Source organism: Alligator sinensis, unplaced genomic scaffold, assembly GCF_000455745.1.
Source record: "Alligator sinensis unplaced genomic scaffold, ASM45574v1 scaffold499_1, whole genome shotgun sequence".
NCBI lineage: Eukaryota > Metazoa > Chordata > Crocodylia > Alligatoridae > Alligator > Alligator sinensis.
This window is the reverse complement of record NW_005841864.1, coordinates 2289757-2309333: the sequence shown is the minus strand read 5'-3', so window position 1 is coordinate 2309333 and position 19577 is coordinate 2289757. Positions and strand designations below refer to the sequence as shown.

Sequence of the window (19577 nt, the reverse complement as noted above, 5' to 3'; positions counted from 1 at the left end):
AAGTGAAAACCCCAAATCCCTGCTGATAAGGCAGCAGGTTCTGAGCTGATCTGAACTTTTCAGCTGCCTTATGGGATTGAAGTCTTCAAATCTTTCACTGTTATTTATTTTACCCCAGCACAAGTAACAGAGAAAGGAATTTAAAAAAACTGTCCCTTCACCCAGATAGGTCCAACCTGTTTTATGGCAATGGACCCACCACATACAAATTGGCTTACTCCAAAAAGGGTTTATTTTCTTCCTGTTCCACAACTTGTCTTTGTCTCCTAATTAAAGGATTCAAGAAGCAGCAACCCCAACTGGTAAAATCATCTAAGTAGACCCACCTGACCTGGCTGTCAAGTAAGTTCTTCAGCCCTGCTTTATAGTCTTACTGCCTTGCCTTGGTAAGTTTGTATGGATGGCCTTGCTACTGCCTTTGAGACCTTAATATGATTAGTAAGGCACCCTTGAAAGGGTAGAATATATTAAGTCAGCCTAGAAAATGAAACTGGTGCAGAATATTAATGGCCCGTTAAACCCAAAGTAAGCTGGCATTTCAAGTATTAGGGGACAATCTTTAGCATGCTGGATAGAAACAGGACCTCAAATCCAAAGTATCCCTGTCCATGGATAGATGGAGGAGGGCTGATTAGCCTACATGCGTAAAGCAGTTCTCCCCAAAGCTTCCATCTGCTTTCCATCATTCAACTTTTGCCTATGAAATGTCAACAAATCTTGAGCTTGGAGTAAGCTAAAAGCACATTTTATTGCTGTATCATTTAGCATAAATGCTTTGTATTACTCAGCTACTGGCAGTGGTGACATGTAGGGGGTGCACGTGCACCTCCTGAGAGCACTGGTGCACCCCCTGACAGGCTGTGCTCCCTGTTTAGGCAACGGGCAGGGGGGGCAGCCAAGAGCGCCAGTACCCCTTTTGTGAGCACCGGCCAGGGAGTGGAAGTGCCGGATGGAGTGCCACGGCCACTTCTGGGAGCTCTGCAACTGCCTCCCTGTTGGTGCAATCAGCCGCAGGGGAGACTCCCCCACCCCACCTCCAGTTGTCGAGACTGGCAGCTGCGAGGGGACCTCTCCCCCACAGTTGCTGACTAAGGTGGCACCAGTCGCCTGTGGCTGTAGACCACTAGCAGGTATAGGCAGTTCTGTTCTGAGAAAATATCCATCTGATAGTAGACTAGCACAGAGAGAGAAGGGCTTTAAGTTCAACAGGGCAGGAGAGAAATGCCCACAGCTAAGTAGAGCAAGGTGACCCGGATAAAGTCTAGGAAGAGGAGGAAATATGGGGAATTTTAAGATTATATAAAGGAAATCACTAGTATAATCTGCCGGTCATCTAAGATGTATGTATACTAATACAGGTAATATGGGGAATAAGTAGGAGGAAATTAAAATCCTCATTATGTACAAAAATATGATTAGATGGAGATAACAGATTTGGTAAGAGTTCACACAACTGCAGTACTGATATAGACAGAAATATGCTCAAGAACAGAAAATGATGACATGCTACCTTGTATATTAAAGATGCATGAACTTTTTTTCCTGATGATAAGGATGATAAGGAAGTAAAAGGCAGACCTGCTTAAAGTCTTTAAGGTAAAAGGTAAAAACAGCAAGGGTCATTTCAAAGTGGGTGTCTGCTATACACCACCAAACCAGGAGAGGTGGACAAGCCATTTTTAAACTGAAGAATCTAAATCGGGGCTGTCCAATTTCTAAGCGTCTGGAGACTGAATCATTGGGAACCAATGGATCCATGGTGTCGCACGCTATATGCCCCCCCCGTGGTACTGCGCCCCAGTGCTTTCTCTCCTATTCTGCTCTGTGCCTTGCCTCACCCTAAGCTTCCCGCCCCAGGTTCCCCTGCTGTATCATGCCTCTCAGGCACCCTGGCCTGTGGTCTCCCTTAGTACTGAAGGTCGCACCATGCTATACTACCCTACCCCCTAGCTAATGGAAGTAGGAAGCCAGAGGGAGCCCAGAGGCCCTGGGTGTGTCTACATGTTCATTAATGCACTATAATTACAGCGCATTAAATTTAGTACCCATGGGCACTTTTACACTTGGGGGGGGGGGAACGCTTTAATTAGGGTGGCTCCGAGAGCCTCCCTAATTAAAGCGCTGCTGTGTCTCATGTAACAGCATCCCCACGCTTAAAACGGCAGTGGGGCACTTGAACTAAACCTCATTGAATGAGCCTTAGTTCAAATGCCCCTGCCACCATTTTTAAGCATAAGGAAGCTGATGCACAAGATTCAGGAGGATGCTGGAACACAGTAATTGCCACGCTCCAGCAGATTCAATTAATCAAGTCTGCTCTGACACTGGAATTCCAGTGCATCGGAGCAGCCTCTGCACTCATGTATAGGTGCCCTGTGATAACAGGTACCAACTTAATGCACTATAATTGGCACTACTGTGAATAAGTGCAGATGAACACTTTTTGTGTGACGCTTAATTCCCACTGGAGTAATCTATTGCACATTAGCACAGTTTTTGCCAGTCATAGTAACACGTGGTAGAATTAGTCCAATGGGCATTAAGCATCTTGTGTAGACATGCTCCCTGACTACTTCTGCAGCCAGAGCAATGGGGGAAAGCAGCAGTTGGGTGGAAGCCCGCAGTTTGGCAATTTAACCCCTCACAGGCTAGATGCAGACACTGGCCACCAGTTGAACATCCTTGATCTAAATCACAAGAACATTAATTATGATATCTCAGACTGTATTTGAACAACAAGCACAAATGGTGAAAAACCCAGGCGAGGGGAGGACTCTTCTCAATCTATTTCTTAGTAACACAGAAACACTGGTGGAGAATTTGAATGGATGTTGTCAACTCAGCTGGGCCTGCTGAGAACTATGTGATGTATGACTTTTACAGAAGCATTACAAACTTCTTAAAGTTCTTGTAAATGTCTATGATTTACACCTAAGATTCAAGACATGCAAGGTGGGAGACTGGTGCAAGATGGGTGACATTTTCTTACTATTTAAATCAACAGATCAAGAATGTAGAAGGTCACAAGAACAGTTATTCACAACAGTAACGGAGATGCAATAAGATATATTATTGTCCTCAAAACCTCAAAAGGCCCTATAAATATCTTACATTAAAATGCTGATCTTGGTGCATGAGAAGTTAGCTCATATGAAAGAATTCAGTCAAAACTTCTTTATCACTTTCCAGTTAAATTACACATGGTGAATGTGGCAGCACAGTAGGGGGCGTTACTATGCAGAGACACCCGCCTCATTGTGCCAGGTCCAAAACTTTGCTTTGATGGTCTTCCTCGGGGTGCCTACAGCTGGTTATCCCATTTCCTGGATAACCCCTGCAAGCCTAGGGTAACGCTGCCACCACCCAGGCACTAGTTTCTGGCAGGGCTCTGTGCAGCTCAGGGCACAGACCTCGTGAAACTACGGGGTGCTTTGCTCACAGTAATATTTCTGCATGTTTCTTTCAGCCAAAAGAAGCATCAATCCGTGCCCTTCTCAGCAGCATAACTGCAGGATGTAACCCAACACCTTTATTGAACAGAGTGAGGGGGGAAATGAGGTGAATCAGAATACACTTTGAGCAAACAAAAGCAACTTGAATCTTTACAGTGGCTCAATACAGTGACCCGTTTATGACACCACTTGCCTATATATAATTCCTAACTCCTGGCGGGTTTCCAGCTTTCTACACACAGAAATCACCAGGCCACTGCCAGGGGTACATTCTTATAGTTTCAACATGCCCATGGGAAAGAAGAGAGTGCTCTCCCCTCCCCCTAGGAATTTTATCACCTGATTGACCCACCTGATCCAAGATAAGCGGGGAGGGAGAGAGGTCACCTGGGCTGACCCAAATGAGGGTCAGAGAGAGGGGGAGGGGATTTCTTCACACCGACCAAGTAACATAAATCCTATGGGATTAAAATTGAACCTTCCTCTTAATAAGTAAATGCAAAATGTTATTCTCTTGAACAGCATTTTATGGATCAAAACAGCTTTTTTATACTTATCAGGTTATTCAGCAAAAAAGTCTACAAAATAAGTCTTCTAGTAATACACTAAAAAGTACATATAAATATAGTTTTCCATCTATTGACTCCTCTGTGAAATTCTATGAAATATGAACGTTCATTTCTACCCAGGAGAACTTTTACAATCTTTTCTCCAATGCCTGATGAAGGGTGTTTGTGCCCGAAAGCTTGCAATTAAAGAAATGTTTTTGCAAAAATCTTGTTGGTCTAATAAAAGATATCATCTCTACTATGAGTCCTGATTGCCATATAAATATACTACTTTCAGAGTCAGGTTTCAAAAACAGATCAGTAAAATAAAGCGCAAGTATGTCTCACTTATTTTATTAGTCAGATAGAAGACTATCAATAATAGAAGATTCAATAAATCCTACAGAATCGGGCCCCAGCTAATAAACACTGTTTCAGTTAAAGAGAGGCTTCAATTTACTTTTTCAAATTCCATTTAATTCTATATCTGAAAGTATAGAAAGACTTCTCCAAACTTTTCATCTGCAGGTTCAGGTTCACTTCTCTGCCCATTCTTTAAAGATTAAAACTTCACAGACAAATCACAGCAAGATGCTTGCTGGGTGTAGGGTTCCATGGGGTGTGTCTGCTAAATGCTCCTGGGCAGGCATCCACATGCGCAGGGAAGCAGGTGCAGTTTGCTGATAAAGGCAGCAAACACTTCCTGCTTTCTAGGGCATTGCAATGGGCTCCTGCCGCCACCAGGGGAAACTCTAGGCTCCTCCTGGTTGCTAGCTTAGGGGCTGGTAGGGACTACTAGGCCAGGAGACAGCTGTCTCCTGGCTGGGGCTGAGACATTGCCCCAAAGGGCCTGCTTCTGGGGCCAGGACAATGCCCCCTGTCCCAGCAGCAAGGAGCTCTTGGCCCCAGCTCCCCAATCAGGGGCCGAGGACCTGGAAAGAGCTGCAGGGAAGGAGCAGGTCCCAGCCCCCTGCACCAATCCACTGGTGGGGCAGCTAGCCCAATCAGAGGATGGGGCCGGGACCTGCCTCTGACCTGAACAGTTTCCAGCCCCCACTCCACGATGGCAGGGCAGGGATGAGGAGCTTGTTCCCCACTCCCCCTGAAGCCTGTTCTGTGAGCACAGAGCTGGGTGGAGAACAGGCTGAGAAGCCTGTTCCCTGCTCAGCCCCATGTTAAGGATCTCTCAGCACTGGCCCCATACTCGCAGAGCTAGTGCTCAGATAAGGATTTCCCAGCCCCTTAGTCATGATCTCGGAGTAGGGAGCTTGAAGCTTTGCTGCCAGGGCAGGGGGACATAGTACCTGCCCTGGCAGCAAGCAGTTCAGGAAGCTATCTTCTGCTCCCTGGTGGCCAGCTGACCAGAAGCAGATTTGCTCCTAGTCTGGCATCTACACGAGTCCTTGTTATACAAATAGACTTTTTGCCTATTACTTTTAATCTTATGTATTTTCTTGAGTTCTACATTGCCTTAAGAAACTCCATTTTGTATTGCTCTGTAGCTTGACTTAAGTGCTCGAACTTTGTATGCTGTATGCGTGAGAGAATGGGTGCGAGCATGTCTGTGGAAAGGGAAAACATCAGCTGGCAACCGGCTGAAGAATGCAGATAGATAAAAGACCAAAACAAGACGAATCCACCCCAGAACAGCGAGAGAACAACAGCAATCGACCTTCAAGGAAGAACACAGTGATAACACAACAAAAGCCCAGAGGACTGGGTGAATTGACAAGGCTATAAATGATGGGGTGAGACGTATCGATTTTGGGCCTTGTTCTGCAAAGCCATCTACAGTCGAGAGCATTCAGGGAGCAACCCCCTTGACACCTAAGGTTCGAGGAGACCTGCTCAAGGAAAGGGAGGCCATCAATGCCTGTTGGAAGGAGCATTTTGAAGACCTTCTCAATTGAGACTCCATTGTTGATGAAAGTGTTCTCAACTCCATCCCACAACACCCGGTCAGAGATGATCTTGGAATCCCTCCAACACTTGACAAGGTGGGGAAAGCCATCAGGCAGGTGAAGAACGACAAAACATCTGGAGCGGATGGAATCCCTGTGGGAATCTTCAAGCAAGGAGGAGAAAAGCTCACATCACAGCTTCATGCTCCTCATCTTAAAGTTCTGGAATGATGAGTAAATCCCAGATTACCTCAAGGATGCCATGACTGTGACAATCTTCAAGAAAGAAGACAAGCCACCTTTATTTCTGGAGTGCCACAACTCTGTACCTCCGTTGTAAAGGCAAAACTTGAAAGGTTGCTTTGCTCTTCTTACATCAGTTACACAGGGAGGTCCCGCCATTTGGGGGTCAGGAGAGGTAAGTGACAATAGCAGACATACCAACTCAACTTGGGTCTTGCTTTTCTAGCATCTAAAATAGTAATTTTCAGCCAGGGTGCCATGTCTTGAGATCCTTTCAAGGGTGCCCCAGGGTGCCACTCAATGTTTATACTGTTAGGTGTGCAAACAAGTTTTACAAGATAAACCCAGAGATTTCAAACAGGAATCAATAATGTTAAAAACATGCTGACCTTTTGTGGTCTTTCTGAGTTCTTTGCAACAGAAGAATTGCTCTACTGTGTTTCTGTCATCATAAACTAAGTGAAAACAAAGATTTGTCGTTTTCTAAGTGGTGCTTTGAGTCTAGTGAGGTGTACCTTGAGTCTAATGAAGTTCAGAACCACTGATCTAAAACCTAATGAGTTGAAAACTGAAGCCTAGCAGACTCTCGGTAGTAGAGGGACAGTTTAATTGAGAAAAAGGGATCTTTGTTGTACTGCACAAGGTGGTTTGATAGATTGACCGGTTGGTGAATAGAAAGAAAACAGTACTTATCTGCTTTCTTCCCCATTCCAACCAGCCTGCCCACTTTTCAAATGGAAAAATGGTGCATCTTTCAATACTGGACGTAGGAGAGAAAAAATACTGTTCATCTTTTTGTTTCCTATTCTATTCACTAGTTGCAGTCCCTTTATGTTTCTTACACTACTTATGCCAATTTCTCCCATTTAACCCATGCCTTTTTCAGGCCTGTTCTAAATTCTCCCATTTGTCTCCCCATTCTTGTTCTCCTATTTGTTTCATTTTCCTTGCCTCACATTGGGACAGGATAAAGGGGAAGAAGAGTACACTTTCCTCCTTTCTTAAGATCTGCTCTTTGCTGTTTATTTCTTTCATTTCTCTCTAACTCAATGCCAATATCACTTTTTGCCATTACTCTCTCTGCCTTGTTTCCAGTGACAAGCCAGGTCAAGCTCTAGAAACTCCCACAATGAGGGCTGAGACTAGGACCAAGGCTTGAAGAATGCTGGCCTTAAATCATACGCTGTGGTGTTTTTGAATTTTTATTTGCAGGAACTTTCACTGCAATCAGGAGATAAGTAACTCATGCAAGAGCTAGCATATTTACTCGATTATTAACATCAGATTCCACCCCCTATCCATCCCCATTCAACAAGAGGGGGAAAAAAAAATTATAATCACATACGGCTTACCTGAAATCAAAAGATGCATAGTGGACAGTGGTATAAGTGAGGAGAAGTGCAGTCAGGCACCCTCCCCTTGTGCAGGGTTCCTGTCCAGCAGAGTCACTCCAAATTGCTGCCTGCCAGCATGTGCCAAGTTGCTTTGGCACCCTCTAGCCAGAAACCCTGCATGCAGCTTGAAATGGCCTGGCAGGCACCAGCCAGGCACCATCCCTGCAGTATGTGGGGTTTCTGGCCAGCACATGCTGAGTTGCTGAACCACTGCCTGAGTGGCGGGTGCTGGAGCAACTCATCACATGATACCAGCCTGGCCAGGTCTTTTGCTGTGTACTGGGTTGCTCTGGCACCTGCTGCTTGAGCAGCAGCTCAGGGCAACTCAGCATGTCTTGGATAGAAACACCGCATGAGAAGGGAACAGTGCCTTGTTGGCACCTGCCAGGTCATTTTGAGCTCATGCAAGGAGCTTGGTCAGCATATGCTGAGATGCCTCCACATGGCAGCAGCTGGGAGTGGCCTGAGCACCTGCCTGCCAGACACCAAGCACAATGTAGGGGGGGGCTGGTCAGGCACACAGCACGAGCATGCCAATCAGAGATTTAACAGACAGCAGCAAGGCTATGGCAGCAAGGCACCCAGTGGCAGAGCAGGTGGCAGGGAAGCACCCAGCAGGGTAGCAGGGAAAGCAGCAGATTACAGGGCCTGATAAACACTGACTGGCCAAGATTTAAAAACAGAGGAACCCATGGTAAGTTTTGTAGGGTGAGTGGAAGCAGGGAAACTCTCCTGAATGACCACTTAGAAAAAAAGAGGAAGTAGAGGTACAAATGAGAAGACACCAAAAAGGGATGAGGAGCAGTTAAACATTAAAATTAAGGTTGTAAATTAGTCTGAAAAAAAAAATAATTGTGAGGTGGGAATGAAGTATAATGTTACTGAAGCAAATGTGAGTCAGTGAAGAAAGTTAAAAGAACAACTCAAGAATGCTAAGTCCACACACAAAACATTCGGGGGTCCAAAACAAGGTCACTTTTCTGAAATTGTAAGCAAGTTCTCAAGTATCTTTAAAAAAAGAAAGGAGGAAATGCCATTCACCTGTGAAGTGCTTCAACTCAAGGAGTTAGAAATAGTGAAAGAACTGAACATTCCGCTTCAAAAATTCAAAACAAGTAGTGAGTGGTATAGCTGAACGATGCAATGTAGTGGCTTAGCCCTGAGACAAAAAATATCACTTGCACAAAAGTTACCAACAGACTACAGCAAAAAACTTGTTGAATTCCAGGGTATATTATTGGGCTATGCAAAACTCATGATTACCTGCTGGGACAGACAGGTAATGCTGATGAGACTTCAATCCATTTTGACATGCCAAGAAACATCACCATCCACGTGAAAGGTGCAAAATCCATAATTATGAGAAATACAGGAAATGAAAAATCACAAATTATAGTGATGTTAGCAGTATTGGCAGATAGAAGAAAATTGCCATCCTTTATGATCTGAAACACAAAATTCTTCCAAAAGAAAAGTTGCCACTAGGAATAGTGGTTAAGTGCCAGGAAGAAGAATGGATGTCAAGTGAATTGATGAATGACTGGTTAGATGTTGTATGGAAACAGAGACCTGGGGCACTTCTAAAGAAAAGAGGAATGTTAGTGTTAGACTCATTCAGAAGGCATTTAACACCAGATATGAAAGCGAAAAATTCAGTCAGTGAATTGTGATCTTATAGTCATGTCTGCTGGTATGACATCTCGACTCCAAATACTGGTTACCATAATACAGAGGTTCCCAGCGCCCGGATCATGGCCGGTGCTGGGCCACGAAGGGTTGGCTGCCAGTCCACAGGAGGGTTGGCTGCCGGACCGGAAGTGACCATGGACCAGAAAATTGCGGATTGGAAGTGACCAGCATACTGTGGACCGGCTGCCAACCCTTTTTCATACTTAGTATATTTTATACTGAGCAAATACCTGCTGGCTGCCAGTCCGCAGTATGCCGGTCTCTTCCACTCCGCAGTTTGCCGTGGTCCACGATCACTTGCAGGCCGTGGTCACTTGCAGGCCGCAGTTTGCCAGTCCGCTATCTAAAAAGGTTGGGAGCCACTGTCATAATGAATAAACCCTTTAAGGACCATTTACAGAAGTGGTCTCCAACCTTTTTATGTCGGAGATGACTTTTGGAATTTAAGAGGAACTGAAGATCTACTCCCCCCCGCACTCTGCCCAGCAGGTAAGTCTGTGGGGAGGGGAGGGGAGAGGAGAGGGGAAAGGGCCATGGGGGGGCAGGGCAGATCAAGGCCCCAGCCCTACCCCACTCTCTCCCTCACCACTGAGGCCTCAATCACCCCCCTGCCCCAATGGGCAGCCTGCACAGCTGGGGCAGGGAGGGGACAGAGTCGCAAGCGGCTCATCCAGGGGGCATGGGGAGGGGGGTCATGCAGCCAAGGAGGGTAGAAGGGGCGCCTGCCCCCGGATCTGCACGCGGGGCCAGGGCAGTGCCGGGCTCTTCCTGGCCAAGCTGTGCTCAGGCCAGGAGGCTGCGATGGCAGCGCTGGAAGCAAAACTGATCTAGTATGAAGTACTGAAACTGGTCACCATTAGATTTCAGGAATGTTACAGTCTAAAAACAGTCAGCTCTGATATGAAGCAGTCATGTGTGGATCCAGGATTTCAGAAAGGGAGTGCGTGAGTGTGGCTGCACCTGAGGTCCCAGACCCCCCCCCCCCCCAAACCACACAAACACAGGGCGCCCCGCAGGGCCCCCACCCCCCCCCCCCCATACATACATATACTAAGGCAGGCAGGAGTGGCAGCAGGGGACTTTTTTAATTCCCTCAAGCAGATAAGACTCTTCCCTCCCTGCTCCTTTCCTCTCTGCTCAGCTGCACAATTCCTCCTTTCCCCTTCCATTCTCCCCTCTTCTGCCCACTGCTTCTGCTGTCCCCAGCTGATTTGGGTGTGGGATGGGAAGCAGAAAGTTTCAGAGCTGCTCCTGCCCCACTACCACATGGAGCCAGGCTTGGCTAGGGACAGCAGCAGCAGGAGGCAGGTTACCTGCCCCTAACACTTGATCCCAGGCCAGCAGGGAACACCAAAGGACCCAGGCAGGGAGGAAGAACCAACCCACTGTTGCCACTGTTCCTGGCTGAAACCAGTTCTGCATGGAGCCCAGCTGCAGACAGCAGGAGCAGCTCTGGTGCTCTGCCACCCTATCTCCACCCCCATACTGCCTGCAGCAGTCAAAAAGAGTAGCAGGCAGGGGAGGGTATGTGCAGCGGAGAGGAAATAATTCTGATGCGCTTTAGGGACTTGAAAAACATCCCTGACTCTTTCTCCCATGGTGCGGTTGAGTGAAAAGTGGGGGGATGCATGCATGCCACTGACCCCCCCTAGACCCCCCCAGAAGCAGCTGCCCACTGAAGTACTATTTACACCAGATCTGAATCAGGCCCCAGATCCTAAAGTACAGAATGTATCCATTTAAAAAAATCACTCAAACTTCAGGTAAACTGAAATAAAGTAAATGAAAAATGCTGGCCAGATCATGTCCAAATGCAGAATCTGAGGAACTGTCTGTTTTCAGAAGAAAAATTAATACTATCTTCAATCATTTCCAAAAATGCATGGCTCAAGGTATGACACTTGAACCAAGTATAGTGCCAATACAATAAGGAATTCCAGTAGTATACTACAACATGCATTAAAAGTATTGTAAATTAATCCCAGTTTTCTTTTAGTGACTATAGATATATTTTTGGCTGAGAAAAAGGGAAGATGTGACAACATTGAGAAACTGACCATTAATACTGGTCAAAATACTTGCAATGTCCACCGCTCATTTGCAAATATCTACTCAATTTTGTCTCCATATTCAACTATTACTGTCTATCCTCTTCAATCTTGTTTCCCTGACAAAATGATGAAGCAAACCTGACCTGAACATTTACCAGTCAAGGCAGAAAGTCTACCTGCTGCTTTAGCAAAATAATAATTATGAATAAGGTTTTACTTGGCCCTCAGATAAATATGTGATGTATGTAAATGAATTTGCTCATACAAAGCTGTGTGTGCAGTGTATTTTAACAGAATGAGCAACATTTCACATTCTCTCAACTTCTATACCTTTAATTCTATGCCTTTTTCTTCCAAGAATGTGAGCATGTATCTCACTGGTAGCAATACCAAATTGTCCCCTTATATGCCAGGCAATGACTGCAAAGTATAGCTAAAGTAACTCATCAACTTTTCATGTGTATCTTCACCTAAGGGCAAGATTCCCTGGGCTAATGCTGTATAACTGCCTTTGCCTGTAGCTAATAAATTATACATCATACTCTCATCCTTTGAATGCCCAGGAGCCACCACCTCCACAATATAACACCAATACATCTCTATAAATCTACGGGCATGATTACTCAGCATATGCAGCTGTAGCGCTTCCCAAGATCACTCTGACAATCAGACTGCACTGACTAATAGACTGAGAATTCCAGGTCTCTCCCTAATCTCAGCTCTCACGCAGAGTAATGCATTTACCACCATACTCAACATAAACTGTTCTACTGCAGACATTTTAATGCCAATTAATAGCCTTAACTGGAAAGGATCCTACACATTAGATTTAGCATTAAGACATCACTTTCTGATGATCACTTACTGTTTCAAAACATCACCGTCTCTATGGTGTCACTAACCAGCATTAGTTTCCTTTTACCATGTATAAACATTAAACGTTCATATTCTCCACCAAATATTACAAACTATAAGCCTGAAATATTTTATTGCAAATGTTCTTATGAAAAGAATACACTCGCTCAGAACCCCACAAAATAAAAATGTGTGTTAATATTATATCACCTTTTTCCTTTGTAACCTTCCAGAAAAAACAGGATATTGACAAAAATATGCAAAAGAAATGAATACAAACATAAGTACAATGATTATGCTATGCTAGGAGACCAACTGCTGCTACCTCCAGTGTTAGAATTTTATGTGTTGGAGATTAAGTCAGTCATTGTAAGTGGGCGCATCTACACAAGATGCTTTACTTGAGATTAGAGTTAATTACTGCATGGTAAGCATCGTGGTCTACACATGTAGACGCTTACTGCACAGTAATTTGCTCTAATCTTGAGTATATTTGTTACCTGTAAATACAAGTAGCAAATTTACTTTATATTATGTACTGCGCAGTAGCGCACGTGTAGACACCTGACCGGGAGCAAATGTGCTCCCAGTCAGCCAAGAAGCAGGGGACAGGAGATTGTTCCCTGCCCCCAGCAGCTGCTTGCTGCCAGGGCAGGCTCTACCACCAAAGCCTGGGTGGGGACAATGTCCCTGCATTAAAAGTATTGTAAATTAATCCCCTACTGTCTTCTAGTGACTACTGATTTATTTTTGGCAGAGAAAAAGGGAAGATGCGGGGAGCAGGGAGCTCCCAGCCCCCACTCTGTGATCATAGGGCTGGGGATGGGAGATCCTTATCTCTTAGCCTGAGCCCTGAGACTGCAAGGTTCAGGGTGAAAGTAAGAATCTCCCAGCCCAGGCCCTGTGACTGTGGGACCTGGGCTGGGAGATAAGCACGCAGCTTCCGGGGGCAGGGAGCAATCTCCTGGCCCCATATTCCCTGCCAGCCCCTGGGCTGCAGGGGCCTGGTACAGGGCCACAGGGAGCGGGAGCAGCAAATCTGCTCCTGCATCTCTGCACATGTAGATGCGTGCCCAGAAGAGTTTAGTCTAGAGTACTTTACTCTAGAATAAACTGCTCCCAGATTATTTGCATGTGTAGACACGCCCAGTATAGACAAAAGATTGGCCAAGCATGGGTTGACAGCTAGACAGAACTATGTGGTGTGCTGACTTCACAACTGAAGATTGATGAGATCAATTTTGAAGCTTTTCTGCCTTCATCTACTAGGCTGAAGCTGCCAGTGATTTTCCCCTAAACCCAGTGTTTCAAACTATATCCATCTACAGCTATCCTTGTCATTTCACATAAGCAACAGAAAATGAATCATTTAATGATATAGTAGCATTTTACAACAAGGGTATACACTTACACTGTGTAGAACACCCCATGGAAGACAGGCTTCCTAAAAAATTTAACTCATTTGCAGAACAGCAATTAAATCTAAACTAAATGCTAAATTACCACATAAAACTAAACGAACTGAAATTATTTTGGGGTATTTGCAAATAACTGTTCGACAACATGTGCAGCCTAGGACTTGTGGGGTATTTAAAATTAAAAGCAATATGCAAAAACTGCCTTTTAAAAAGGTCTTCTGTTTTACAAGATTCCTACCTATATAATCAAGAACTCCACTAGGAAGTTTTAAAACTTTCAAAGTTGCACATATCTTAAGGTTTACATGTGAGCAACTGACTGCCATGTTCAAAACTGCAAATAGGACATGGAATATATGCATAACACATTTGTGCATCATGCAGAAGCATTTTATCAGTCCTTACCTGCCATGTCAATGGCAAACGGCCTGTCAGGTCGCCAACCTGTGTACCAGCCAACAACTCTGCCATTTTCCACTATAGGGCGCTCATAGCGTCGTCCTCCCACTAGGCCCACAGGCCACACGGATACTTTGCGGGTTGTACGCATCTGCAAGGAGACAGGGTTATTTAACTTCCTGTTTCTTAGCAAGTTGTGCTAGTTTTTGTAAGGGTGTGTAGAAGCAGCCCACGCATTTCTAGTCACAAGCAGCTGTTTATAACAGGCTCTTTGCTTTCTAGATTTCAACTCTTGAGGTATTTTAAAGACATATGTATCCCAAAGTTTTCTTGCTCTCAACTACAATTCTCTAATCAGTAGGTACCTCAGTTACACAGAAACTAACCCTGGATAAATAAGGTTGTTTTAATAAAATGAAGTCGTAAGCCTCCAAAAACCCCATACGCTAAGGGGGCTGACAGACATGAAACCCCCCCTCCACACTTTAACAGAAAAAGAGGCACATTAGTTTGACTCAGCTTCCCAGTGTCTATACAGATTGGGTGCTTCAGCGGGGCTTTTTGGCACTTTCCTCTAAGCTGATTCAATCAGCTATTAGATAAAAGTGCCAAAAAACCCTGCTGAAGTGAGCGATCTATACAGACATTGGGCGAGCCAGGTCAAACTAACACAATGCCTCTTCTGTGCATGCGCTGCACTTGGCATGGAAGTGTACCAAGCTGAATGTAAAGCACCATTTTTTTCATGTCTGTAAGCAGCCTCTCTTCCTTATTTAAAAAAACACAACCAATCGCTTCTCCCCCCTCCTCCCAAAAAAACAAACAAACCCTGAATTGTCTGTAGTAAATTGTCTCCTGAAAAGATGTTTCATTCTTTCAATAGGTTTATCTTTGTGGATTTTTTTAATATATTTGCACTGAAGTGACAAAACTTCAATCAGGATGGAATGAAATGTTTATATTTCAGTTTGCTGTCTATATTTATGAAGGCACAAATGCAATTTTGGTTGAAATCTATATAAGAACACATTCAATTTTGAAGCTAATATAGTTTCATAGTTGGTAGGGTCAGAAGGGACCTGAGCAGATCATCAAGTCCAACCCCCTGCAATGGCAGGAAAGAGTACTGGGGTCAAACGACCCTGGCTAGGTGTCTATCTAGCTTCCTTTTGAAAGACCCCCAAGGTAGAAGCGAGCACCACTTCCCTTGGAAGTTGGTTCCAGATCCTAGCCACCCTGACTGTGAAGTAGTGCCTCCTGATGTCTAGCCTGAATCTACTCTCCGTCAACTTATGGCCATTATTCCTTGTTACTCCCAGTAGTGCTCGGGGGAACAGGGACTATCGCATTGCCTGCTGGTCTCCCTTGGCCAGTTTATAGATGGCCACCAGATCCCCTCTCAGCCTTCTCTTGTGGAGGCTGAACAGGTTCAGGTTCCTTGTAGGGCCTGCCCTGCTGCCCCCAATCATGCAGGTGGCTCTTCTCTGGACCCTCTCCATGTTGTCCACATCCCTCCTGAATGTCTCTAGTGGGTTATGGAAAAGAGAAAATCCCACACAATTTACTGATTCGTTTTGATGCACTGGTTGGGGGAGTAGTTAGCTGATTGCACGATTTCACAATGATTACACACTTAATTTATACAACACAATTTTATTTTAAAACTCTTTGCTACGTATATAACACTGCTTAGCTTTAAGAAACACCACAAACATTAAAAACACAATAATTACATATATCAGAAACAATGCTCCAAATGCACTTCCTTCCCAAACAATGCTATAAGAATTAGTGTTACAAAAACAACTACAATTACAACTAAAAGTTAAATTTGAATCAATACTGTTATTTTTCATAATATACTTACAATCCTAGAATTCCGAGAAGCCAAATACCAAAATATGGTTTCATTCCTCAGTAGTACGATTTAATGGGTTGGCCTCAGTAGTACGGTTCAATAGGCTGGCCTCAGCAATACGATTCAATGAGCTGGGCTCACCAGTGATAGGACTACGTCCCCTTCCTTCAGTCCCTTTCGGGCGCTCCGCGGCTTCAGCGTGAACTAAGAGATTCGTGTTCACGGAGAGGCTTGATTAGGCGATCAATCTAATCTGAACTTATACTTGCGATTCTTCCTTCGTTGTTCTGCAAGTGAAGTCACCTCCAAATTGGGACAGGAAGTTACACATTTTATTGAGCGAGCTGACGTCAGTGGGCTCCTCCTACTCAACTTGTCACTACTCCCAAATTTGGGCTCGGATCTTACTTGTCATATTGAATGCTTTAAGTGAAGTCAAGACATTTCGCACGTAGCTCCGAAACAATGAGCTAGATAAGGAGATAAATCCTATCTTCTTCCTGAAACTGGCTAATGGGCAACCTTTACAAACATTCAAACTATTTCATTCAATATGACACTGAAGTGCAGTGCCCAGAACTGGATGCAGTACTCTAACTGCAGCCTAACCAGTGTCACACAGAGGGGGAGGATCACCTTGGACCTGCTCGTGATACATCTGTGGATGCATGACAAGGTACGGTTAGCCTTCCTGACTGTGTCCCCACATTGGCGGCCCATGTTCATCTTAGTGTCTATACGGACTCCAAGATCATTTTCTGCCTCTGTGCTGATAAGAAGGGAGTTCCCCAGCCTGTAGGTATGCTGCTGGTTCCTCCTCCCTAGGTGCAGGACCCTGCAATTGTCAGTATTCTAGGAGGACAAGAAAGCCTAATTATGATTAGAAGCATGCGCGCGCGCACACACACACACACACACACACACACACACAGAGTCACATACAAAAACACACACACACACACACACAGAGACACATACAATACTGTAGTTTAGGTATGTTAAAAGTGGTTTGCAACAGATAACAGAATTGGTCTTGCATCTTTTTTCCTTTTTTATTATTTTTAAAGAATGATCAAAAGATTTCCATAAAAAATAAAGAAACAAGATAGAGGGGTGCTTCAGGTATGGATGTTTACCCATTGACCGAAATGGAGCTTGACTGCACCCTAAAACGTAGGTTTGGTTGACCCTATAAACATCTCTAAGAACTGGAAGACTATAGACATTATCACGCAAGAAACTAAGATGGGTGCATAATCTTTTGGCCCTGTGGGCCACATGAGCAGCACAGTTCCAGTCCACAGGCTGAATCCCTGGCTCAGAGCTTTGGCCCCAGAAATATGGCAGTATGGGAGCAGCAATTAAGGCTGCTCCACTCCCTTGCCACCAAATTTTCAGACTCCTAGGGAGCCCTATGAGCCAGAAGCTATGGTTCTATGGGCTGGATCTGCCCCATGGTCCAAAAATTGGACTAGCACCACTGGTTCAAGATATTGATTTTTTTAAAATTGATTCAGTCAAGTTGATGAACTTTTCTATGTAATCCACTCTTGATAACTGATGCAACCCCCTTGCTCTAAGTGCACTTAAATGAACTCTAATTTAGGCAAAGATTATATTGGTTTAAGCATATCTAGGTTGCACTGGTTTAACATAATTAATTGTGAAACTGGAACATTCTGCAAATGTGGAGAAGGTTATCCCTTCTGTTTACAAGTACTCATTTTCTAGATATGTAAACCTTTAGGAGGGAAGAGGGAAGAATCAGGAGTGGGTTTCTAATATAACTCCAATACCTGTGGACATTTTAGAGAAAAGAAGCATTTGTTAAAGATGCAACACTTCTGCTGTTTCTGTCAAGGTAAAAGAGCCCACAATACATATTCTCTAGGCTCCCAAGAGGTCCTCCTTCAAAAACAAGCAAGTCTAGCCTGACCTTCCTTACATTTTTAAGGTAAAAACACTAGCAGATTAAAAAAAAAGAGGGAGAGAAAGAGGTGATAGCCCTATCTTTCATGCTTTCTTTAAAAGGCTGTAAAAGCCCAGTGCTGTTCAACATGTTTATTAAAAATTTAGATGCTGGCACATAAAGCTTCTTGAGCAAGTTACCTGGGATCTCGAGTGTATATTAACAACCTTTGCAGCAGCAGGCTGTTGGCTGCCATGGTTCCCTTGCTTTACCTGTGGCAGGTTGCAATATTCTGCCTTGTGGTTGTGTCAGAGTTGATTGTGTAGTTTTTGTTAAGAGGTTAGACAATGGGTTTGTATAGGATGGTTTGGATGGGGTGATCCTGCCTCAGGCAGGGGATAGATGACCTATGGAGGTCCCTTCCTGCCCTACTTTCCTATGATTCTATGAAGACATAATTCTATTTTTTTTAATTCATGGTAGGACATGTTTAAATTCATCTTCCCTATTTTAGCAGAGCATCCCAATTCCACAGATTCACAGAAAAGTAGAGTTAAAAGAGACCTTAGGAAGTCATCTACTCCAACCCCCTGCTAAAGAAAGGACCGTTCCTATCTAAATCATGATATACAAATGTCCACATAGTCCAGGGCTGCCCAAAATGTCCAGGGCTGTCCAAATTGAGTCCAAACTCATCTCGTGCCCCAGGCCAGGGCTGGACTGAGGTGCTCCTTGTGGGCCAGATCTAGGCACACAGCAGTGTCACGAGCTCCAGTTCTAGCACAAGGCATGTGGCAGCAGCTCCAGCTCCAGACATGTGGTGGTGGCAGCAGCCCCATGCTAGAACTGGGTCTGCCACCAACACTGTGTGCCCTATGCTGGAGCCAGAGCTGATGCTGCATGCCCTATGCCAGACCACATGGTGGGGGTGAGGCCAACAGCTGAGAAGGTAGGGCTGAAGTGACACGCAAAGCAGAGGGCAACTGAAGCTCTGTTCACCAGACCCAAGGGCCCTGGATTCTACAGCAGGCCATTCTCCCCATGGCCATGCCCCTGCCTCTCAACTTCCATTTGCCTGCTGACAGCTTAGCCTGGATGAAGTAGCTTCATGCACTGGATTTGGCCCATGGCCTTTATGTTTGACATTCCTCGTCTAGCTTATTCCAGACAAACCCACAAGAAGAATCCCCTTATGCAACTACTAGGCATAACACCCAAAAACATCAAAACCACTCTAGCTTGTCACAAGCAAGGTACAGAGACAGGGTCAATGCCCTATCACTGTAAGACATTGCCACTGCCAAAATCTTGTATTTTAAGTAGACTCAACAGATCCAAGGAAAAACACACTCCCTCAGGCTCATGTGTGTGCACAGGCCCCAGTGTTGCTTGCTTCTTTTCAATATTTACAGCATAGACTTCACTTTGGACTATTTCTTGATTGTGAAAACACAAAAAGTTTGGCAGCTCTGACTTCAGCAGTATGACCAAGTTTTCTGTAAAAATATGTAAGCCCTAGACTCAGTCTTTGCCCACTTTGCAAAAAGTTTGTTCCATCTTCTTACTCCTGCCATTCTTGTGCATGTGATACTCAAGATAATAGACATGTGTGGAATTGGTCCCCAAACATGCAACAGGCTTCCCTTAAGTCCAGTGTTGAAAATGGGAATGGGATATCTTATGCTTGCACCATCTCCCTAAGAAGGATAAGGAAAGAAAATCAGCAAGGAAAGACAACAAAACAAAATGCCCTCCCAACCCTAAATTTTTAGTTGCTCTTTATTTGAGGCCTTGTATCCATGCAAATGTGCATGAGTTTACTAAAACTAGCTTGCTTGAACAACTATGAGTCAATCATCT

General features: G+C 44.6%; 1 protein-coding gene across 1 annotated transcript in view; it reads right to left on the bottom strand.

Annotated features, from left to right (window-relative positions):
• Positions 1-14101, bottom strand: part of B3GAT2 (beta-1,3-glucuronyltransferase 2) — a 20710-nt gene extending 6609 nt beyond the window's left edge. Inside the window, exon 1 of the mRNA XM_006016635.3 lies at positions 13957-14101. Within this exon, the coding sequence (XP_006016697.1) occupies positions 13957-14101 (145 nt within the window). The remainder of the gene's footprint in view (positions 1-13956) is intronic.
• Positions 14102-19577: the final 5476 nt, after the last annotated feature.